The sequence below is a fragment of the Cryptomeria japonica genome, chromosome 2 (assembly GCF_030272615.1).
Source record: "Cryptomeria japonica chromosome 2, Sugi_1.0, whole genome shotgun sequence".
Taxonomy (NCBI): Eukaryota; Viridiplantae; Streptophyta; class Pinopsida; order Cupressales; family Cupressaceae; genus Cryptomeria; species Cryptomeria japonica.
In genome coordinates, this window is record NC_081406.1 from 636873023 (window position 1) to 636898153 (window position 25131).

Consider the following 25131-nt stretch of genomic DNA (forward strand, 5'->3'; position numbering starts at 1 on the left):
TCTTTAAAATATTCCTAAAAGCTCTCAGCTTCTTACCCACTCTGTTCAATACTTTAAGTGCTTTCATAGTATATCATGTCAATCTCGTAACGAATCGATTCCAACGAGCCTTTCAAACTAGTACTTTCCTGTTGCTCTTTAAATAAACGCTGGTTCCCCAATCAAATCTCTAATGACTTCATAATTAGATCTACGTTTCGAATACAAAATCTCATTCGAAACACTCTATTTTTTAGGAAGCCCCCTCCCCTCCATGAGACCCCAACCTTAAAATATTGGTGTAAAAGTGGGGACATATGAAGCGACATCGCGTTGGTACGTATGTTTGGTCAAAGCCGAAAAATTTGACGAAAATTAAATTTCGTGTGATGGATCCACAAAAACATTAAAACAGAATATTTTCTGCTGTTGGTGGGGCCCATCTCTATAATTAAATTTTTCAGCAGCTGCAAGTTCGACTTTCCCGACAGCATATTCTTTTACGAGTTGACGAATACGGCGGAGACTTTCCGGCAGGAGGTACAGGAATTTAAAAAAAAAATTGAAGGGTAGCAACACGAGGTACATAAATAGATTTTCACCAGCAATATAACAAAGACAGAACGAGGGTTTGTTCTATTGATTTTTCTCTTTGTAGTGCTGGCAAACGGATTCGATCCGTAGATGTGCTGAATTATCCGACGGCTAGGGTTTCTAAGTGGTGCAGCCGAGGTTTCCACAATAAAAGGTACGAAATATTTTCACAGTTAACATGGGAAGACGTGATGAATTTGCCACTGGTAATATAATTATGCTGCTACAAAATTAGCCTTTCTTTAGTTTGTTTTAAGCAGCCTTCATTTCGAGAGTCAAATTGTTGAAGGCTTTGCAGTGATATTTTCAAATTTGGCTTTGAATGTTGTCTATATGTGGGATTTTAAGCTTAAATTGAAGGTTTTTTGAACGATGTCCCGTAATGTTTTAATTATGGTTTTAAACATTTTACTTAAGCTTAAAATGAAGCTGCCGATGGTTGCTTGCGCCCATGGCTAGGAATTATACATGGAGTGTTTTGCTTGGAGTCGAATGTTTTGATTTTTGCCTCTATCTAGATCTGGAATCTTTGTATTACAAATATTGAATGGTCTATTAGAAGATCAAGTCGAATGTTTTTACAGAAGTAGGAGGGTTGTGTAAGACTGATACGGAGCAATTGGAAAGTATACTGCGAATTTTGTGTTTTGAGGGTGTTAAGTCTGCTTTTGAGATCCCAATTTAAGGTGCTTTGGGGACAAAAGGGAATTGGAGATGAGAATTTTCATCTTTTTGGTGTAGTGCCGTTAAGTGGAATTTGAGGCGCTTGATCTACATCAAGTCATTTTTGCCCTTGACTGATTGGGAGAAGATTTAAAGGGCTAGGCATGGGAATTAAAATCCTTTTGGGGGTTATGTCAATATAGCAAGGCCCTTTATCGAGCAAAAAAAAAATATAGCAAGGCGCTTTAGCCAAAATTTTTGAAAGAGGAAGTTCCTTTTAATGTGAAGGATGAATGGTGTCTCCAAAGTTTCCTAAATTATCAGCCACAGAGAACAATTTTAGATTAGAGAAGTGGATATTTCAAGAGTGGATCTTCTAGGAATACACAATGATAGCTGTGTTAATGTTTTTGAGGAGAACTCAATTCCTTTATCCAGATATCCTAAAGTGAGGTATCTTAAGTCAAATTGTTGTAGAGGGCAGATTAGAGCTAAGGACTACGTCAGGACCAAGTCGAAAACCTTCAAGCTGCAGAAAAAAAGTGGAATCATCAAAAAGTTTGACTCTGATGCATTCCTGAATCCTAATAACAGGAAGAAAGTACCTTGGAAAATTCTCCTAAACACTTATTAGTATTGATGAAATCACACAGGAAAATCAAGAATCCCAATCACATAATTATAATGTTGAAAAGGGATATAAGGATTTGATTTACAGATGAAAATATCTCATAGTTAAAAACTGTGAAAAAGTATGTGGAACAAAAAATTGTGGCCAAAAATAGCATATTTTTTTCAGTATATACCGTTCAACAGATAAAATAATTGAATCAAATCCTCTTAATAAAGAGGACTTTTGACTGACTGAATATGCATGTAAATTTTTGTAATGTGGATGAAGATGATGATAACCTCTTTTTATTTTCTGCTTAGCAACAGAAGCCTGCAATATTGTCATCTAGAACATAGCTTGGTGACTGGTTGTGTGTAAGGATACTTAACTGTTCAGGAATTGGCATAGAAAATTCAGTGATACCTAAATGCTTAATTACTAAAAAATGTGAGGCACGGTTTATGTGCTGGCAATTATGGTCAGAACGACACAGTGGTAGAATGCATTTGGTCTAGATATTAGCCAGCATTAAAATAAAATTTCTATATACAACTGTGCGAGAAAGATATCAAGAAACCTCCTGAGAGTGAGTTTCTTACATGCGGAAAGCTGCAGCCTATCATATGTATATTCTGATATCAGGAAGGTTTTCATGAGAAAAAATCAAATCTAAAGCAATTGGGAGCCCCTAAATCCTCCCTATGCCAAATAAAACTTTGATGACACCTCTAGGGGCAATCCTAGGACCATGCTTTGTATTGGGATTTTACAGATAGTAAAGTATATATATGTCTGTTATTTTCAGTTATTTTTGATCACTGTACAAACTACAAATAATGCTGCTAAGGAATTGGAGGGTCTTATTAGGAATGAAATGTACCTTGAAAGAAGATAACCTTGACCATATTATTGGAGGCAATTACAAAATTATCATTGACATGTTGAAGAATAATGGAAAGGCCAAAGCTGAAAACTGGTTGTTAGATTTTTAGATTCAAAGAGTTCAACCAGTTAGCTGGATTTTGTATCTGTCATAAACACAGTATTAGTGGGGTATTGTGAATATTAAAATACAAGGAAAATATGAAAATTTAAGCCGTATGAATTTTCCATTCTCATTGCTCGTGTTGTAAGTTAGAATTTGTTTAAATTGGAACAAGTATCTGCTAGGGAATTTTACAGTCTAGATATTAGCCAGCATTAAAATAAAATTTCTATATACAACTGTGCGAGAAAGATATTAAGAAACCTCCTGAGAGTGAGTTTCTTACATGCGGAAAGCTGCAGCCTATCATATGCATATTCTGATATCAGGAAGGTTTTCATGAGAAAAAATCAAATCTAAAGCAATTGGGAGCCCCTAAATCCTCCCTATGCCAAATAAAACTTTGATGACACCTCTAGGGGCAATCCTAGGTCCATGCTTTGTATTGGGATTTTACAGATAGTAAAGTATATATATGTCTGTTATTTTCAGTTATTTTTGATCACTGTACAAACTACAAATAATGCTGCTAAGGAATTGGAGGGTCTTATTAGGAATGAAATGTACCTTGAAAGAAGATAACCTTGACCATATTATTGGAGGCAATTACAAAATTATCATTGACATGTTGAAGAATAATGGAAAGGCCAAAGCTGAAAACTGGTTGTTAGATTTTTAGATTCAAAGAGTTCAACCAGTTAGCTGGATTTTGTATCTGTCATAAACACAGTATTAGTGGGAAATACAAGGAAAATATGAAAATTTAAGCTGTATGAATTTTCCATTCTCATTACTCGTGTTGTAAGTAAGAATTTGTTTAAATTGGAACAAGTATCTGCTAGGGAATTTTACAGTCTAGATATTAAGAATTTGTTTAAATTGGAACAAGTATCTGCTAGGGAATTTTACAGTCTAGATATTAGCCAGCATTAAAATAAAATTTCTATATACAACTGTGCGAGAAAGATATCAAGAAACCTCCTGAGAGTGAGTTTCTTACATGTGGAAAGCTGCAGCCTATCATATGTATATTCTGATATCAGGAAGGTTTTCATGAGAAAAAATCAAATCTAAAGCAATTGGGAGCCCCTAAATCCTCCCTATGCCAAATAAAACTTTGATGACACCTCTAGGGGCAATCCTAGGACCATGCTTTGTATTGGGATTTTACAGATAGTAAAGTATATATATGTCTGTTATTTTCAGTTATTTTTGATCACTGTACAAACTACAAATAATGCTGCTAAGGAATTGGAGGGTCTTATTAGGAATGAAATGTACCTTGAAAGAAGATAACCTTGACCATATTATTGGAGGCAATTACAAAATTATCATTGACATGTTGAGGAATAATGGAAAGGCCAAAGCTGAAAACTGGTTGTTAGATTTTTAGATTCAAAGAGTTCAACCAGTTAGCTGGATTTTGTTAGTCAATTGCATCTAAATACATAAGTGAGCTCCCAATCAAGTGGCAGACCTCCTCGATTGTAGGGTGGTAATATCAAGATATATGAAATTGTAATGTCCCCTTTTGGGATTGCCCTAAATCTTGCCCTTGTAAATATCAGTCTGCTAATTTTCACCCTTATTAATTCTGATATTAGATATTGATCCATTGACTTTCTTGTCTTCTTTGATCTTATGGATGGTTCCTCCAATTCCCCTTTCTCAATTGAATTAATCTCTTCTTTATATCTTCATTTGTGGGAAGTCACACCTCTTCATAAGAAATGAGTCATCACTCTTCATTGCTGCCCTTTGAGAATAATAAATTATTCTTCAAATTGATCTCCCTTCGACGTCCTCCTCAAATGAGATTTTCTCCTTTTTATATCCTCCAATGTGAGGGAGAGGTCACACCTCTTCATCATGTATGCCCCTTTGGCAAGAGACGCATCCTATCCGCCATTAGCACCCTTTGAAAGAGTGCAACTCTTTATTATTTCTGCCTTTTGAAAGGAACACAACCTTTCACATTCAGATCAGCACTTCTTATTTATATCAGATCTGCACTCCTGATTCCCCAAATTATCCTCTCAAATGAGGTTCTCTTCTCCCTTTTATATCTCATGTTTGAGGGAGACACAACTTTTCATTTCATGTCTTTGACCATTCGTTAACTTAATTAAAATTTAATTATATTTAATTGTATTCTTTTATATTTTAATTTTAATTTTGTTATTATCATTTATCATTAAATTGTATTTCAAAGTGGGGACATTACAGAAATTTATGTTTGATTGAACAAGGAAAATGCTAATATGATTCCAAATGGCAACAATTAATACAGCACATGCAACAAATAAACAGGTAATTCCAGGGATTATGGAATGTTAGCATTCTACCATATTATGCACAGATTTGAAATAAGAGATTTGCCAATCATTGAAATAGTTAGACCCGGAGTTTTGAGACTTGCCACACAAATTATGAAAATTTGATCACTTTATCTTTATTATTTTTTTGCCACTTTGCTGTTAATAGCTGGTGGAAGTTAGTTGTCATCTGACGCAGATGGCAATTTGGGACGAAACTTTGGAAAAACACTAAAAAAAAGGGCTCACCTTGCTGGGGATGTAGCTTCGTCCCCATTTGTAAGAAGTTGAAACCAGTTAATGCATTGAAAAATGATGCTTGCAACATGATGAAAGGGTGTGGAACTCTGTTTGAAAAAAAATGATCCGTTTTAAAGCTGCAAGGTCCAGAATCAGATAAAGGAGTCAAGAAATTTATGAATATCTAGAAGATACTGGTGCAGAAGGAGGATGAGTGAACTTTTTTAACTTAGCAGTTGAGCTGAGACAAGTATGGAGGATGGCTGGCAGGGTTCGACATTACAATTCTTAAGGAAAACAGGAGAAATACAGAGAGATTATTTCTCAAACAGGGCAGAGAGAGAAAGAAATTGGAAGATATGTTGGTCTCTCATGTTCAAGATCAAACAGTTCAAGCTGATAACAATGTCTGCATGCTAAAGTTATAGGTGAGTTTGCTTGAGAAGAACTTAGAAATATCAACATATTCATTGAGTGAAGTTCTATAAATGGAAGTGAAGATCAATGCAGAGAAGAAAGATGTCAACAATGGTGTTAAGTTCATTAATACAACATTTGAAAGCATGTCCCATAATGCATATTCAGAATTGAGAGATAACTATTTCCACTGTATGGAGATCCCCTAGAGTCTTCTTCAAAGACATAGTTGTTTCAGTGTTTTATGTCTGCTTACCAATGCCATGTTTAGTTGATTTTCTTTGCAAGTGCTTCCAGAAATACTCTGTTTAGATAGGGTCAAGTTAAGAGAACTAGTCCAATACACATTGAAGTAGTATATCTTGATACATCGATTATTTTTATTTACAGCAGCAGCCTGCTATAATGAATCCGTTCATCTGTTATATAATTTACTCTTTGTATTTGTCAAAAAAGATAAAATTCCTCAACTCTTTAAACTTTAAAGCCTGAAGGGTGAGGACTTACTGCAAGAATATTTTAATATAGATGTGGTTTGTAATACACACCTGTTGGTTTTGCTTGAAATCTGGCTATTTACTTCAGCTACATTTCATGTCACACATGATTAAAAGCATAAGTTTAAAATTACAATTTTAATCAGTAGACAGTAGGCATCTCACTATATTCACATCTGCCACATGTCATATTGTCTTTGATGGTCCTTGTTCATCCCAAGTTAAGGTTTTGTTCTAATTCTATTGCTATTGTGAACCATTTTAATGTCCCCTATTTATAGACTGTCAATTCCCAAAGGGAAACATGCATTACTACCTATTATGTTACAATAGTTGCGAATTAATGACTAGGGTTGCTCATAGTACAGTTAGGCATTGTCCTTATTCAGGCCTAATCTTAATCCCCTTCCAATTTCTAATCCGGGATGGTAGACTCGCTTGTCTAGGGCACAATGATACCATCTCCCTAATGGAGCCTAGATTATTGGAACCTCAGTCAATTCACCCTTGGGGCCCGCAGCCCAGGTTTCATGATCATGAGTTCTTTCACCCTTGGGGCTCATCTATCATGAGATGGTTTTACTCCACCTCTCCCTAACAGCATCACACCACTCCTCAGGAAAAAGGACTTAGAACTGGTTAAGAGCTTGGGACTGTAAATAAGTCAATATCTTGTTGTACTATGAATGTATATGAAATTAAGTTCATAAATATTGCAGTCTATATTAATATTACTATTAAATTCTGCATAAGAACATTATGAGGCTTCATATATTAAGAATACATATTAAGCACATCCCCATGCATACCACCAAGAACAAGGATGTTACTGCCTGTAACTTTATAACAGTTCTGATCTGATCTGATCCATGGTGATGTCACTGGATGCTTTTGATTCCTTTCCTTTATATCTCTCAATGTGAGGGAGAGGTCACACCTCTTCATCATGTATGCCCTTTGGCAAGAGACGCACCCTTTCACCATCAGCACCCTTTGAAAGAGTGCAACTCTTTATTGTTTCTGCCCTTTGAAAGGGACACAACCTTTCACAATCAGATCTGCACTTCTGATTCCCAAATTATCCCCCCTCAAATGAGGTTCTCTTCTCCATTTTATATCTCATGTTTGAGGGAGTCACAACTTTCATTTATGTCTTTTGACCATTCATTAATTTAATTATATACTTTTATATTTTAATTTTATTATTATTTTTTAATTATTAAATTCTATTTCAAAGTGCGGACAATACAACCATATTGTTTTTTCTTCTATAAATTAATGATGCTGGTATTTTTGGAATTTTTTATGTAGTACTGATTATATAAAAGCAGAATCCTTTTCTATTCAAGCACTTCAAATTTCTGTGGCTTTTGATATCTAGATAATCATCTCATGGCTCTGAAATGTTAATAACAACTGTCAATGAGATAACTGATTTGCTATTCACAGTTCCACCGTTAGCCAACTTATTCTTTTGTTTCATCATCATCTTGAATGTCATGCATATTTATAATTGTTAAAAGAAGCAAAAATGATTTTTGTCTGCTTGTAGCTCTGATGCTTAATTATGAATGTAGATAACAAGTTCTGTCAGTATTATGTTCGTTTTGCATCCCATTTTAAATTTAATTTTAATTTTTGCCCTTGGTTTAGTTGGTATAGGGCTGGGTGCCTGACCTTAGATTCGTTAGCCAACTTATTCTTTTGTTTCATTGTCATCTTGAATGTCATGCATATTTATAATTGTTAAAAGAAGCAAAAATGATTTTTGTCTGCTTGTAGCTCTGATGCTTAATTATGAATGTAGATAACAAGTTCTGTCAGTATTATGTTCGTTTTGCATCCCATTTTAAATTTAATTTTAATTTTTGCCCTTGGTTTAGTTGGTATAGGGCTGGGTGCCTGACCTTAGATTTGTTCTTAATGAGATACATTTTAGGGTTAAAACCACTGAACATTGAAAGTCCCAATATAGAAATTGCTGGAGAAATTTGTAATGTTTAAGGTTTAATATTCAATTAATTTGGTTAATAGATGCTTTAGAATTTTGATGTAAAGTTTTGTTTGGTATATGTTGTTCTCACTAATTATATTTCACATTTCATGTTTTTTTGTAGCAGTTTCTGAAGTTTTACACAATATTCAACTGTTTGACCCAGTCTAATTATATAGTAATCCATGTCTCTATTATGGGATTTCATTCCACATTAGTACTCTCCTTTCTTTATTGAGGCAGATTAATGCTTGTTAGGTTGTTTCAAACACCCATTAGATAGCAACGTAAAGCTTCGTTTTATTTTGTACTGATTTTAGTAATGCTATTATATCTCATCTCCGATTGACTTTTCTTGTTGTTTGTTTTGTACTTCACCAGAAAACAACTGTCTCTCTGCATAAAGAAAGTTTTTTAATATTTTGCCATCTGCAATTTACATTTGTCTGAATTAGTTTAGACTCCATCAGGATATGTACCTTCTCTATCTTGTAAATGATCTGTAGAAAATGAATAAGATCTTACATAACTATGCTATGCCTTGGAAGATATTAAGCTACCTGCATGGCCCGGTTTCTTATTTGGAATTGTTGAATTCTAGATGAAAGTATGATGTGGCATAATGTTTAATTGTCTCAATAATCTTCAAGGATTTATCATTGATTTCAATCTCATATTCTTCTCTTTCCACAGTATATCATTAAAGTTGTTAATAATCCAGCTAATGCTAGCATTTGTTCCTTGGCAGGCAAATGTATGATTACTGTTTCTAGAATACCTTTTGGCAAATGCATGAGCCAACCACAGAAGGAATTTTGTTTCCAAAACGAAGCATTGCAATTTCTATTTTGTATCTCATTATTGGTAAGAAAGTTCTCGTGGTAACAGGAAGCTGTCCTGTTCCATGCTGTCCATTTTTAGAGGGAGTATGGGGTCGATCTGTAGCAAGCAAAATCCTGTAGCTGAAGCAGATGTCGAAGAAAAAGCTCAGGTGTGTTTTCAGCTTCATGGATCTCTTCAAAACATACATACTTTCATATGGGGTACATGCTAGCTGATACACTTTCTTTTTTGTCAGATTTATTTTATTAGGAAAGTTTTGTGGGAACGCAACTGTAAGGAGATTATTTTCTGATTTTTAAATTTGGCATTTAGTTGAATTGAGATTTTGAAGATCAAAAATTGGGGATGCTAATTTGTTGGTGGTTTACTCTGAATAATCTGATTGGCAGAATTTGCATGGGCTATTCTTCTAATTTCTGTACTGATTGCAGGCTGCAGAGATTGATAGAAGAATTACCCAGGAAGCAAAGGCTGAGAAAAATATCCAAAAAATTTTACTACTTGGTACTGAATCTTTATCATTGAAATCTAATTAATTTTGGATTATTAAAGGCAACACTTACTTTCTGTCGTGTTTTCTTTTTAATTGTTTAGTATCCCCTTTTGGGGTGGCCTTTGATGTAGATGCCATTAACAAGGGGTATCTCTTTAACCAAATTCACCCAATACTTTAATGTGTTAGTTAACCCAACTTAATTTTTAATATTTGAATATTCTAAGCCTGTAATGTGTCTCCTGAGAATTTGAGCTTGGGTTTTCATTATGAAAAACCCAGATATTTTACCACTGGAGCTCATCTTATTTGATACATTCTATTGTGATTTGGCTAAGGATTTTCAGATTATTTTTTTATTATGTTTATTCAATGCTTGCCATTAATTCTTAATTCAAACTGTTTCTTGTAGGATAATGATGGCATTCTTGCAAATTTACTTTCAATTGCTTTACTATAATTCATATAACTGCATAAGTCAATGTTAAGACATAATAGTACTTGATATCTATGGGAAACTTCTAATTTATGTTGTATTAGTTATTGGTTGCACTTACATCCTAGAATTATCTAGTTTGCATCGTATGACTAAGGATTTCCTAATTTTCATTTTATTATGCATAGTCAATTCTCATTTTAAATTAATAACAGAAACCATTTCTTGTAGGAAAATGTTACATACTGTATTGCTTGTTTAAAAAATATAAATGTTTGTAGTATACATAAGCAGTATAGGGGACTTACAGGAATATAGATGTTAGGTACAATGAATGAGAAAGTGCTTAATGAATCTACTGGAGCACATCCTTCCAAACTATATAGATTCAATGTCACAAGGAATAAGATGAAGCAATAAAATCTTGGTTTACTGAGTCCAGAGAATCAATAGTGTACGGCCTATAGCTCAACTGTCCTCTTCTTGGGAGCAAATATTACATGAACTATGACTATACTAGAAATTTCGGTGTAGGATAAACTTCTAACTCTACATGCACAATATTGAATTACTAGATGATAGGTCATGAGATGTTAGTAAACAAGCCCATTTACAAGCTCTCAACAAGACTTCATTGGAAACTGTCAGCTTCCATAAGGTTCTGGAGGAAAACCTCAACCGCAGTATTTGGAGATCATGTACCTGGAAATGTCCGAACTAGCTGTTGCTTCTACACTTTATTCTCAGCAATGGTTGAATAATCTTGAAGGTGTTTTCTAAAGGCTAATAATTATGAAGAATAACTTCATGTATTGGTGCCAGCAAGAAAACTGCAAATGCAAATGAGGAATGCTATTGTTTATTGACACAAGCTACTAATGTGGAGTTCCCTTTTCCACATGTTCATTAATAAACATAGCTTCCATACATACAGACATGTTTCCCTTTCTTATTGGTTTCTCTTCTTATTAGTACTACTGTGGGATTTGGTAAGGAAATGTCCTATAAAAAACAAATTGTCATGCAAAACTCAGCAATCACAGTCTAGCATTATTTTCCCTTAGTTCTTATAACTTTCTTAATTGTGTGAATAGTGTTTACCTTTAGTTCTTTTAACTTTATTAAAACTAGTTATTAGCACAAGAGGGAAATGACCACATAATTTGTATGACGCGTTCAAGAAACTTCAATAGCAAGACTATGATTCTTAGGGGCATTTTTGGAACACTCATGGAGATGCTATGAGATGTCAGCTGGAGTCTGGAAACATTCCTATCTGCAATTCCTAGATGGGGACATGTTTTTGAGATGCCAGATGAGTACCAAAGATTAGGGAATGATGGGACAATTTATTGCATGGATGTTAACCCTGTTAAAAACCAAAAAGTAATATTAATATGCCAATTTATTTCATGTAAGCCTCCAGCAATTGCAAATATCTATCAATTTTGTATCTGCATGCTTCATAGCTGTGCAGCCTGCTGCCAGTAATGCATATTTGATATTTGGTCACCATATGCTCTTACCTTGTTTATAATGGGATCTCAGTGATCAGAAAATTCAAGAATTTGTGCTTTATTTTCAAAATGTTGAATATCCCAGTTTGGGGCATTACATTGTGTAGTTAGATGATTGTGGGGGAGTGGGGAAGTGAAGGGTGGTGCAATTACTGTTAATATTCTTTGTCAAGTCTTTTAGGAAGTGGGGCCTCAAAAGCTTTGTTCAAGTCATAATGGACAATGTAAAACATTGTTGAGCAACTGGTTTATTAGTTGAGGAGCGTTACTCACACATCTATTGGACCTTTTGCGCTTCACTCTCTTAACCTTATGCTACAAAAAAAATGTCACCAAAATTGATTGAATTAAACAAGTATATAGTGACGTTGATAACATCCAAATGTTCATCATCAAGCACCATATGTCACAAGGCATATATAGAACATTCTTAAAATTGAAGCACTTAGATTTATTAAATATTTTAAAGTTCAATATTTATGTTTCATTTTAGTAATTTTAATTTTTTTTAAAAGTTACTTTTATGTTTTCTTATTTAAGAATTTAATATCTTTATTCTTTAGTTAATTAATTTTGATTTCCATTGAATAGGTTGTTGAGACTCATGTTGCCTCCAACATGATGGCCTTTAGATGACTTGTGAAGGTTCAAGAGGCACTATTTAACTCGGTTATAGCTATATTGGTCCATATGGAGGCAATTTAACATTGCAAGGACAACAAATATTAAGTGAGTGATCCTAGATGATACCTAGTGGGAATATTTCCTTAGTTTCACTTAACTCATATTGAGTATCATTTGTTCTACAGACATGGATTGGCCTTGTTTCAAAGATATATATGATGGTATCAACTCAATGATTAAGAAGAAAGCCATCATAAGTGCAAAAGAGAAAAATCTTGAAGAAACTTTCTTCAAACAACTGCACAAAATTATTGAAGAGAGATGGAACAAAATGACCATCTTGCTACTGTTAATGCATGATAGCTTCGGTAAGATAAATGATTGAATGAGAGATAAATGAAGTCTCTCATTCAATCATCTATCATATCGATAACTATGATAAAACCTTCAAGCAATTAATTCCTCTTTGATAGCCATTCTACATTTGCATATAAACAACCTATTCAATTCGATCAAACACTTAAGATTGATAATCATACTATATCTTTTGTTTATGTTCATCGATTACTAAATCCTGCATTCCGATTTATATCGACTAACATAATTGATAATAAATATTATGATTAATCAAAACACCGATTAAATATCGGGTTGTATATGCTTCAATATATCAGGTGGCATGATAACCGATAGTTATCGACTGTTAAGCGTACACCGATAGTTATCGGTTGTTAAGGCTAACATGCCGATAACTATCGGCTGTTAGTATTGTGCGAACACCGATAATCATTGGTTGTTATGATATTTACACACCGATTGGTATTAACAATGAACATGCATTTGTTTGTATTAACAAAGAGGCACGATCAAGTAATGTCTTGATCGGTCATGACTGATCAAGGCATTGCTTGATCGTACCCCATTTGTTATATACTTATATTGAGTGGCAATCGTGAGATAGGAAATAGAAAATATAAATGCTCCTCTCACCTGCCACAAACAAGAAGATAGTCAGATTCATATATTAATTAAATTAATATATATAACAAGATTATTCAAAATAGAATATAACTTGCATATTGAATGTAAATTGAACATCATTTACAGCTACATCTTCTTGCTTTTGCACTGTGACCCAAATATTATAATTCTAAGATCCTTTTTGTATCGACAAGGATTTCCCTATATATAGATCTCGACTTCAGCTAAGGCTACAAGATAATGCATCATAAACTCTTTATTGATCTTGACATGTGGGATTTAATTAGACTTGAGTTAATGGCTATGCTTCGTGACAAGTTCAAGGTTGATGCTCATAGTTGGTGGTAATTCCATGCCCAATCATTCACACGCCTACATCAAAATTTTATTGCAAGTAAGTTTTATGATTTTTTTGTTTATAACCTAAAAATTTAAAATTTTGAATTTATAACTCTTAACTCTCTAATTTTGTTTTAACAAGTTGCTAGTTCATTTGCATCTGAGAGGAATTGGAACATGTACTCATTCATCCACTAAGTAAACTTTAACTAGCTGCACTTACAAAAGGTAAAGGATTTAGTGTATTTACATTCCAATTTGTGTCTCCTTTCACACAAACAAAGTGGCTACAAGGAAGGGGATGCAAAGAAGTGGGATATTGAGGCAAGGCATACTAACTTGGATGCTACTGTTTCGCACCTTGTTGCACTTGACATCGAGTGAGCATGAGAGCGCTAGTGTGAGTGCAAGTCCTAGTGCCAATGATTGTGGCTATTCTAATATACTAGTTCTTGTATCATCTAATATGGATGTTGATATTTTGAAGATCCATATGACAACGATCCCTAATTAGTGATGTTGATTGTTTTTTTTTGGTTGGTAATAAGATTGTATTTTATTAATAATATCAAAAAAGGAATTACATCATATTTCTATTGTTTCCAAAGATTTCCCATCCCGACATATGGTCAAAAAACAAAACCCCCTTTACATCCCATACCTACAAAAAAGCACCAACGAAATCAGCTTTAGACATCCCACCACCATTTACATACTTCATACATACCACTTGTGATAGTAAAAACCTACAACCTCTATACATATATGCCCAGCAAGATTATACATTCATCACCTCCGTCCTTAGACTAACCAAAAATTTACAAAATCAACCCACACCTAGACAACAAAACACCATCATTATGCATATATTCAATTTCACAAAAAAAATAGAAAACGTAAGCAATTTTGAAAGGCAAAGCTTCCTCACCTTGAACCATGAAAATGGTCTAAAACACCCGTAGCAAGATCCCATCCCACCTGAAAACAACAATATCTGAGACTTGCCCAGACCCATATAACCATTTCAAGAAAAAAATATCTGAGAGGATCAAAACCATCGAGGAAGAGAGCCGCAACATCAACACCATAGAGACACACAAAATTGTCAAAATACCTCCCCGCAGATAGAGGTTGACTGCTACCCATTGCCTTCTCCACCGTCCCCATCATTTGCAATCTGGGGAGCCACCACTACATCATCTGTCTTCAAATGCTTCTCCCCCTTTGCCATTCCAAGCCTCTGTTCCCCATGGTCTGCATTCCTCTCCACCAGTTTTCCATGGAGGAAAGATTTCAAAGCTTCCTACCTGTTGATGTGTATTTTGTACACGACCAAACACAGAATAAAATACCTAAAGGTACCTTATCCTCTCTTGATTAAAGTCTCCGAATGCTGAAGATTTCGGGAAAAGGATCAATCGGGCTGACTTCAAGGTTCTTTGTTGTAGGATCTCTACGTGTGGATAAGCACCAGTGGTCGTTGTATATGTTGTTTCTTCAAGGGGCCTTACGTACTTTCAGAGAAAGCTTCCACGTTACTTTCTTTCCAAATGCAGGAACATGATTTTCCTAACACTAACGGATTTTCAAAAAATGTCAAAAGATAAGGGTTTTAAAGAAGGAATACTTGAACTAATCCTAAGAATGACTCAATGAAGACTAGACTTGATAAGATTCTACCAATTTCAGTTTCGCCAAGAAATTTCAACTCTACTGGAATTGATGCGATCTTCTAAGGGGATTCAATAACTTTCAAATCATCAAGGATATAGATACTATCATAGAGATACATATCAATACTTCCAAGAATGATTGAATTCTTAATCAATCTCAAGGTTTCCAGTTGACCACACAAGGTGTCCTTACAATCAATAAGAAGCTAGTGGTTTGGAATATGAATCTTATCAAAGATCAAGCACAACACTTCGTCCCTCAAACTTAAAATTTAAATGCTATTTCAACTGAGAGTGATTCAAGAAGATAAACAATCATGAAGATAGCCACAAGTATTGCAATAAAACACCATAACTTCAATATTTTATTGATCTCATAGCCAAATGGACAACAATTGTTCAAAATTCTTTTTTCACTACTCAATCTTGCTACAACAATAACTTTCTAACTTTCTTCTCTCTAAGCTCTCTCTCTTTTCTCTAACTTCTCTAACTCTTTAAAATGAAATGAGTGAGGGTATATATAGCATCCTCAAATATAATGAATGGCCCGGATCAAAAGAAGATCAACGGCTGAGATTTTGACACCTAAACCCTAATTAGGGTTTGTTACAAAAAAGTCCCCATTTAGATAAACATCACTAATCCATAGCCAATAAAGAATTGGCACAAATACCGAGGATACATAGACCAATAGGAATTAAGTTGCCACATCATCCTATAACAACTTTTCATCTAGAATTTTGTTCCCTTTCCTATGCTCTTTCTTAGCATATTCAATGAATCTGGACACAATTCCCTCAATCTCAACAATGGGAATCTCAGGAAGATTCTTCATTCGTTCTTCCAAGTGAAGGATTTGATCAAAAGCAGTGAGAAGAGTTGTCTCCCATTCAGGTTCAAGTTCTTTGGTCTTCTCAATCAGGAACATAGTAGTGTACATTTGATCTCGTTGCTTATCTGTGATGATGTTCTCCTCTTTGCAAAAGATGACCTTGATTCTATCTTCCAACTCTTGGATGTCCACATTTGTCTCGATCTCGATCCGCCTGTCAAGAATGGTACACAACACCTCAAACACCTTATCTTGAATTGGATGAATGATACCTTCAACTCGGCTACATCTGGTGTTGACGTCTTCAAAAAGGACCTCCTTCATCTGGAGCAGAGCTGACCACTGTAGGAGGTTATGGGTTCCTCCATCCATTATCTTTTCTTGTGCCAGAATCCGTCTTGGTGTTTCTCTTATCACTTGTAAGACTGGGATGATAACATCTCTAGTGTGAGTGAATGCAGCTACAATTATCATTAGATTATGGATAATCTCAAGGACCTGGATAACTCGATGAACTGTCTTCATCATACTTGTTGCAAATTCAACGGCTATCTTGTGAGATTTATCAATCCAAGAACTCATAAGTTGAACCAAGTTCTTCACCCTTTCTGCCTCACCTACTGATTCAAGAGGGAGTGCTTGTAAAGGAGATACTACTGGATCCTCACGTCTCAAGGGCTGATTAAGATGACTAAAATAGTTCCTCCAAGCACTGACCTCCCTCTCAAGCTTTTTATTCTTTTCCATTTCTTCTTTAAGTTTGTCTTTAAGTGCTTCAAATGAATCAGTTGCCTCTTCCATCGCTTGCTCGGAGATAAGTGGACCAAGCTCAAATGTTTCTAAGTCATATTCTTTTGCAAGAATCTCATCCTCATATTTGTCCACCACTGGTGTAGCTACCTGCACTTTCCTGGATCTTGTCTCATCTCTAATTACCTTAGACATCTTTGTGGCCTTCTTCTTCTCCATTACCTCATGAGAATTTCCTATAAGGCTTTCCAAGTCAAACACATCTTCTTCCTCTTCAACCATAACTACCCTTGTCAGTCTCTCTTTCAGCCAATCAGGAATGGCAGATCTTGTTTCCCTCACTTGTATTTCTTTAGGTAGTGGCCTATCTTCTCGGAAAGGAGATCTTGCTTCATCATCATTCTTTTCTTCGTGTTGCTCATTAGCACCAACTTGGGGAGATTGACTTGGTGAATGCTGAGGTGTCTGTCCTTTCTCTTGTTTTTCATTCTGTAGCATGGATTCCATAGACTCATCAACTTCATATACTATCTGCCTCTGATCTTCCCCTTGTCTCGCCTCTTTTTCATGCCTAGAAGATGTGCTTGGTGGGTGATCAGGATTTGTTTTCTGTTTCTTCTTAGAAGATTCTCTCTTCTCAGGTCCTTCTTTCCTTTTTGAGCCTTTGGAATGAGAAGTATTCTCACTCACACTTGCTTCTCCTTCTTCAGGTCTCGCCTTCAAAGTGAATGTCATTGATACATTCTGCTCCTTCAATTTTTGATGTTGTACATCCACCCATCTGCGAGTGCAGGATAAAACGGGAGCCATTAAAGCTCTCAAGTCTAAAACCTCGGGCTCATTCCAATCTATCTTCACTTCTTTGTCTTCTTTCTCATAGGATGATTGGAGGTATCTACCATTATCCTGGGCTTGATCGGCTACTCTATAAACTTTGCATTTTTCTGATGAGATCGAAGGGTAGCCTGGAATGCATCTTTCTTTTGACCTCTAAATCACCTGGGAGATTCATCCAAAAGTCCTCCACCTGAAACTCATGCTTGTACTTCCTGCCGACTGTCTCCTTCATATAACCACGAGGATCAAAATTCTCTCGCGAGGCGAAGGATGTGAATGAGTATAAAGATAATTCCTTTTCTGCATCTTCTGTGGCTTGAGTATTAGGAGACACTTCAACTGAATTCCCTAGTATGATGGGCACGGGAATTCCATTTCCATGCTTGTGTCTGGATGCCTTCGCATAAGCTACCAACTGTCTAGTCACTTCAAGTAGCACTATCCTGTCTGTTGGATATCTTGGCAACATGTAGGGAGGTGAAGGACACCCATGAACTTTGATGTATGTGAACTTTTGAAACTGGATGAACCATGTGCCATATTTCTTCACAAGCTCTTGTGCATCTAGAGATAGTCGATTGTGAATGCCCCCTTGCAATATCTTGGTAATGTTCATCGTGAAGGTGTCATTGACTAACTTGTAGTCACTTCTAGGCAGATGATGCAGATGAACATAAGAATTACAAACTCTTATTTCTCCGGGTCCTCTTCCAATCACTCCTCTGTGAGGTAGCCCTGCATACTCGAAACTCCTGATCAAGGCATATATAACATATGGGCTCATGTGGAATAATTTGGTGGGTCTTAGCCTTCTCAACTGTACGTCCAGACAATTGCTAATGATTCTGGCCCAATGCAGCATTCCTTTTCCTTGGACTATTACTTGTATGAAGAAAAACATCCACTTGTTGAAGAAGGCGGCTTGAGAAGCACCTGTAACTCGATTGAGCAAAGTTATCAAGTCTCTGTATTCCTCCTGGAAGTCAATCCTATGTGGTGTATTGGGAATCTTGTTTAGGCGAGGCCGACTTTTGAGCAACCAATTCTTATTGATGAAGTTCAAACAAGACTCAGGATCATCTTCATAGATCGACCTTGCTCCTTCCAAGCTTTTGTAGATCATGTCTTTATGGTTCGGAAGATGAAGAGCTTCGCCTATAGCTTCCTCTGAAAGGTAGGCTAAGATGTTCCCGTCTTTGGTTACGATCGTCCTTGACTGTGAGTCATAATGGCGGGCACACTCGATCATCAACTCATGACACTTGACTGCGGGAGGGAAACCTGCAGCCTTGATGATGCCACTCTCAATTATCCTCCTCGCAACAGGTGATGGCTTGCCAATGTAGGGGACCTCTCAAAACTTCTTCGCATTGAAGTTTCCTAAGTTGGTGTCTTCGATATTATTCCACTTGGACACGATCCTGGTCTCCAATTCGTCGCTCCTCTGATCTTCCCTGATGAGAGCCTGCCGACTAGTAGATCCTCCGGCTTTGGGGGTTGTCATTTGATGTCTACACAAAAATTTAAAATTAGTCTTTAAGCATCATACCTTAAAGCATAGAATTTAAGACCTTCCAAGGGAAAAATTCAAAACATTAATTTGAAAATAACATGATTCTTCAAATTAATTATGAATGAAAATTAGATTTTCAAGACTTACTTTAAAAAATTGCTATGAAGATCAAAACAAGTCTTGAATAAGAACTTCAAAAAGGATTCTTCATACCTTCCTCTTGAATGGTTAACTATGAACCTTGGAAAATGGAAGAAAGAAGATCAGATTTTGCTAGACAGAAATTGAATTTCTGGCCCTCCTTGGATGAATTATGTCTTGATTAACCTTCAAAAGAACTTCACCTTCACTAGCCTCCAACACTTAGCAAAAATTCGCCTCCAATCTGCTAGAATTCGCTCCTCTAATCTGCTCCTCAAATTCGCATAAGAAGGAATGAATGAATGATTTGAATTCACCACAAAGCATCTCCTTTAAATAGGGCGCTCACCCTAATCCTCATGAGGCCGACCTAGGTATTTAGCAATAAAATAAGATAAAATCCCACTTAAAAGGAGGCCGACTTGCTTGTAAAAGCAAATAAATGTATTTTAAGCGCTCTCCTTTATTTTTTAAATTTCAAAATTAATATCAAGGCCTCCAAGGTGGATTTTATATTTGTTTTAAGGCTTTAAAAATTAATTAATTCAATCATAAAGGCCTCAAATTATGCGAACTTAATTTAAACTCCCCAAATGTCTTAATTTTGGCAAATTTGGTGAAAATTTAGGATTATGGAGGCTTGATTGAGGCTTAATGAAATTTCCTTTCTCCTTAGGCTTTGAAATATTCAAAGTGATGAAGGTCTAGATTCACTTCAAGACTTGTTTGAACCCCTTATCCATGCTTGTTCTCTTGATGAAATTGAAATTTTCTCAACCTATATTTGCAAATTTCCATGTCTTTGTCTTTACAATCTCTAAACTTAATCAATCAAGGTTGAATGATAGGTTTTTGATGATTTCGCCCTGGACCCTCTGGAAGGGTCAGGAGCGATTTTTCCCATTAGGTCTTGAATATCTCATTTCTTGACTCCAAAATCTCCCGGAAGGTGAGTTCATGTGTGCTTTGACCTACTCAAAGTCTTGCATTTCGAATTTTTATCATTTTTCATGAGGAAATTAGGTGAAAATGTGAATTTCGCCCTGGACCCTCTGGAAGGGTCAGGAGCGATTTTTACATTTTAGGCCAAAATTCACTTTAGTTTGATCATTAAACTCCTCCAAGGCAATCTCCAGGGTTCATTTCTCGCCATCACTGGGTTAGTTCATCAAAACTTTGAAGGAAATATTGCATTTTTGGGAATTTCACTCTGGATCCTCTGGAAGGGTCAGGAGTGAAATTCTCTCCTGAGCTCAAAATTCTTATTTTTGAAGGTCCAAAACCTCTTCAAGGCATTCCAAATAGGTTCTTTCATTGTAGTCCAGGCCTAGTCTCACTCAAATCAGGAAGAAAAAGGTGATTTTAGGGTTTTTCGCCCTGGACCCTCTGGAAGGGTTAGGAGCGATTTTTACATTTTAGGCTTACTCCTTCATCATTTTGTCTTGAATCCTTCACTCAAAGCTAGGCAATGGTCTTCTTCATTCACTCCACCCAAGCTTGGTTTGTTCTTGCAAGGCAAAATAGGGGATTTTGAGATTTTTGCCCTGGACCCTCTAGAAGGGTCAGGAGCGATTTTCCTTCTCTGACCTAGAATCATCAAATTTTGAAACAAACATCTACTCACAAGTGGTCTCAAAGGCCTTTTCTACCTTGGTCTAGTCTTGCCTTAGCACAAACTTGAAAGGAACATGTTGGTTTTAGGATTTTCGCCCTGGACCCTTTGGAAGGGTCAGGAGCGATTTTTAGGTTTTAGGGCAATTCCTTCATCCTTTCAACTTCAAATCATTTACAAGGCATAGAACATCATGCCTTACTCCTCTTTGAGTCCCGAAAACCAAAATCTAATCTTGAACTGCAAGGAAAATAGGAGGATTTGGAAATTTCGCCCTGGACCCTCTGGAAGGGTCAGGAGCGAATTTCCCTCTTGGCTTCAAAATTTGCATTCTTAGCATTCCAATTCCACTTCAAGGCAATTCAAATGTCTTCTCACACCCCTACCTAAGCTTAACTTTGCCCAAACTTTGGGAGAAAGGATAGTTTTGGAGATTTTTGCTCTGGACCCTCTGGAAGGGTCAGGAGCGAAAATCATGTTCTAGGCTTGATTGCTTCCTCTTGACAATTTCAATCATCTTCAAAAGGCAAAACACACTTCCTCACACCCACTCAAGCCATAAAAACTAAAAAGTTACCTTGACCTTGCAAGAAAATAGATGTTTTTAGGAATTTCGCTCTGGACCCTTTAGAAGGGTTAGGAGCGAAATTCACCATTTGGCTCAATTCCTTCATTTTTTGATGATTTCTCGCAATCTCAATTTACTCCCAGGGGCAATTCTTTCAGTGTTTCACCTTATCCCATACTTGGCTTAGCAAAATTTGATATCAAAAGGTGATTTTGAGGAAATTCGCTCTGGACCCTCTAGAAGGGTCAGGAGCGAAAATTACAATCTTGACCAAAAATCTTCATTTTTTCACCTTAAAACTTCTTTGCCAAGTAGGATTTCATGTTTCATCATGCTAGGATTAAGGTTTCATACCCAAGGAAGGCTAAAAAATGTGTTTATAAGGAATTTCGCTCTAGACCCTTTGGAAGGGTCAGGAGTGAAATTGCCTTTCCTGGCCAGAACCCTTCATTTTCTTCATTTCTAAACATGCCCAAGGTTTTCATCATGTTCATTCTTCCTTTCATCATGCCTTTGACACTTCAATTCGACCAAATTGAGCAAGAAATGTCTCCTATAGAGATTTTCGCTCTGGACCCTCTTGAAGGGTCAGGAGCGATTTTTAGGTTTTTGGCCTATTCCATCATCAGTTCAAGTTGATTTCACCTCTTAAGGAAAAAAAACAAAAAGAACACTACTCTCCTCTCATCCAAGCCATAAAAACCAAAGAGTGACTTGATTTTGCAAGAAAAATAGGTGATTGAAGAATTTTCGCCCTGGACCCTTTGGAAGGGTCAGGAGTGAAAATCATCCTTTTGGGCAAAATCCTTCACTTTCCAAGTTAAAACATCTTCAGGAGGCAAAAGCAAGTTATTCTTGTTTCATTCATGCCCAAAACTTGACCTTCTTCACTGCATAATAAGAGCTTTTGGAAATTTCGCTCTGGACCCTCTGGAAGGGTTTGGAGCGAAATTGCCCTTTTGGGCAAAATCCTTCACTTTCCAAGTTAAAACATCTTCAAGAGGCAAAAGCAAGTTATTCTTGTTTCATTCATGCCCAAAACTTGACCTTCTTCACTGCATAATAAGAGCTTTTGGAAATTTCGCTCTGGACCCTTTGGAAGGGTTTGGAGCGAAAGTGCCCTTCTTGTCCAAAAATGTTTCATTTTGCAAGCTGCTAAATCTTCAAATGTGACAGGAACGTCCAATCCTCCCTCCAAGATACCCTGCACATCAAAACTTAGCCAAAGTTAGTGAAAAATAAGCTCTAATAAGATTTTCGCTCTGGACCCTCTGGAAGGGTCAGGAGCGAAATCTCCATTCTAGGCCAAATTGCTCAGTCTTCAAGTTTCAAACCACCTCACAAGGCAAAGTTAGATCATTTTCTAGGCTAGGAACAGGATTGCAAGTCTATCCAAGGCAAAAAATAGTGTTTTAGGATGAAATTCGCTCTGGACCCTTTGGAAGGGTCAGGAGCGAAAATCCTCTTTCAGGCATTATCTTGCTCTTCAAAAAACAATCAAATCCCTCTCCAGGCAAGAACATATCAATTCACCTCCAAACATGCCCTAGAAAGCATCACTTAGTCAAAAATGAGGAGAAAAAGAGGTTTACAAGGATTTCGCCTTGGACCCTCTGGAAGGGTCAGGAGCGATTTTGACATTTCCAGGCTATATGTTACCTTGATTCGCTTCATCTTCCATCAAACTTAGTCAAACCACCTCCTTTTCTTCACTGGCTCTGCTCAATTGACTTAGGCAGGGAAACAAACAGGAACTTGACAGGAAAAAAACCCTCTTTCAATCTAGACCTGATCTGAGACCTATTCTCCCTGTTCCTTGATCTAACCAACTTGACTCTCCTGAAAGGCATGCTTCATTCTGGCAATCTTGAGGCTTTAGGCAGATGACTAACAACCTCCCTAAACAAGACTAGACTTAGCTTGAAAGAAACCCTAAAACGAGCTTCCAAGGTTTAGCCCTAATCTAGCCAGCCCAGGCAGACCACTCACTCACTCAAAACCCTAAAAGCAGAGAGAAAAACAAGCAAAGAGAAAGCAAGACCTAAGGCAAAAAGAGGGGGTCCCCATTCTAATGGGGCGATGTGTGAAATGGTCACAACACTACCCAACCGCCACTTCAGCCCTTCTCACATTCTTGTTAAAACCAATAGGCCAGCGAATGAAGGGAAAAAGCTCCCACAATTCATCTGTCGCCCTGTGATGTCCCCTTCTAGTTGACATGTGTCAGCTGAGTAGATTAGCCAATCACTGACCCTCGTACGCTAACGAGGTTGGGTAGAGGGTCCTCCAGAGTTTGATTCACCACTTTTAGAGAAAGCACTCCAGGTCTGGTCTTCGTTTGAGGTCTCCAGGACTCCGTTTGAGATACTTTCTATTTTTAGCAGTCCTGCTATTTATAGCCAGTAGGTTGGGCAAGGACAGATTATGGTTTGGCAGTCTCCAGTTCAGACGACAGGCATTTCTGATGAATACTTAGAGAGATATTAATATTTAATTATTTTTAATTAAATATTAAATGGCGAACTTTAATGTTTTAATGTTTTAAAAAGTCACTTAAGTTATAACTTAAGTGAGGGTCTATTTCTCATTAGATGGGGCCAGTTTTTATATTAAATGGAAGATGATTTATTTTTGACACTTCAATAGTCAAAAATAAATAATAAAAGTTAAAACATCATTAAAGGCCAAGTCGCACCTTTCTTGGGAATTGCGCCAACCCTAAATGGAGAAGATTAAAGAAGATTTTAGGTCTTCTTTTTCATTATGCTAAGTTTTGATATTTTTGTTTGGAGCTTTGAGAGGAGTTTTGGCCTAGGGTTTCAGCAGAAGATTCTTCTGCAGTGATCAGAGGTATCGGTACAGGAAAACGTGGGATTCTTGTTCAACAACATCAGAGGTTGTGAAATATCAGTTGATCTTGCTCTTTCAGTTGGTTTTATCCAGAAACCAAGATTGGACAGATTGGAAAGGGGTTTATTAATTTTTATGCAAAAGATTGATTGCAGCCGCAGAGTCAGAACAGAGGTAGGAATAAGTGTGTGACAGATGGGGGTTTTGTGCATGTATAGCTTGCTGATCTGCCGTACCTTTCTTCCTTGAAAGGGTACGATTTTTGCTGAGTCGTCGTCCAAAAATTCTGAAACAAATGCTAGAAGGGACGCCTTGCCAATGTCTTTCCATCGGGCTAACATGCGAGTATTTCGGGTCAGTTTAAAATAAATTGCAGCTTGCTGTCATAAAATATGTGCATGACCAGCAATAGGAAAATAAGGGTTTTAACAGAATATACTGGTATTTATCAGTTCTTCTCTAGCTTCTTGTTATTTTTATTTGAGTATTAAATAAATGATGAACGGATGTAATGAGGGTTTGATCAGTGTTGTTGAATATAAATTGATTTCCAGCAAATACCATTAGATGCTTTTTGTGCTTAAGATTGTCAAAATTCTATTTGCTGTCATTATTTGCAAAGAACACACTTGAAACGCAACAGGTTCAGCAAAACGTTAGTTGTCTCAGTTGAGGGCCTTTTGAGGTTCTTACACGCCCCATCCTCAACCCCTTCTTGCAGGTCGAACCCTGCCCCCGACACTGCCCATTCCATCATCGTTTGCAGCCCCAATAGCCATTCATCCTCAAAGCATGAGTGCATGACCCAATTCACAACCTCCTC

The 25131-nt window shown here is 36.6% G+C and overlaps 1 protein-coding gene across 5 annotated transcripts in view; it reads left to right on the plus strand.

Moving 5' to 3' along the window:
• The first annotated feature begins 397 nt into the window (after positions 1–397).
• The window catches only part of LOC131055489 (guanine nucleotide-binding protein alpha-1 subunit), a 107814-nt gene continuing 83080 nt past the window's right edge, over positions 398–25131 (plus strand). The window contains exons 1-4 of one of the 5 annotated variants that reach the window (XM_057989971.2): positions 482–727; positions 9045–9287; positions 9375–9411; positions 9571–9643. In XM_057989971.2, coding sequence (XP_057845954.1) covers positions 9268–9287; positions 9375–9411; positions 9571–9643 — 130 coding nt within the window. In that variant the 5' untranslated portion in view covers positions 482–727; positions 9045–9267. Of the gene's footprint in view, positions 728–9044; positions 9288–9374; positions 9412–9570; positions 9644–25131 lie in introns of all 5 variants that reach the window. The other 4 variants (XM_057989990.2, XM_057989982.2, XM_057989973.2 and 1 more) reach the window with 4 other exon arrangements.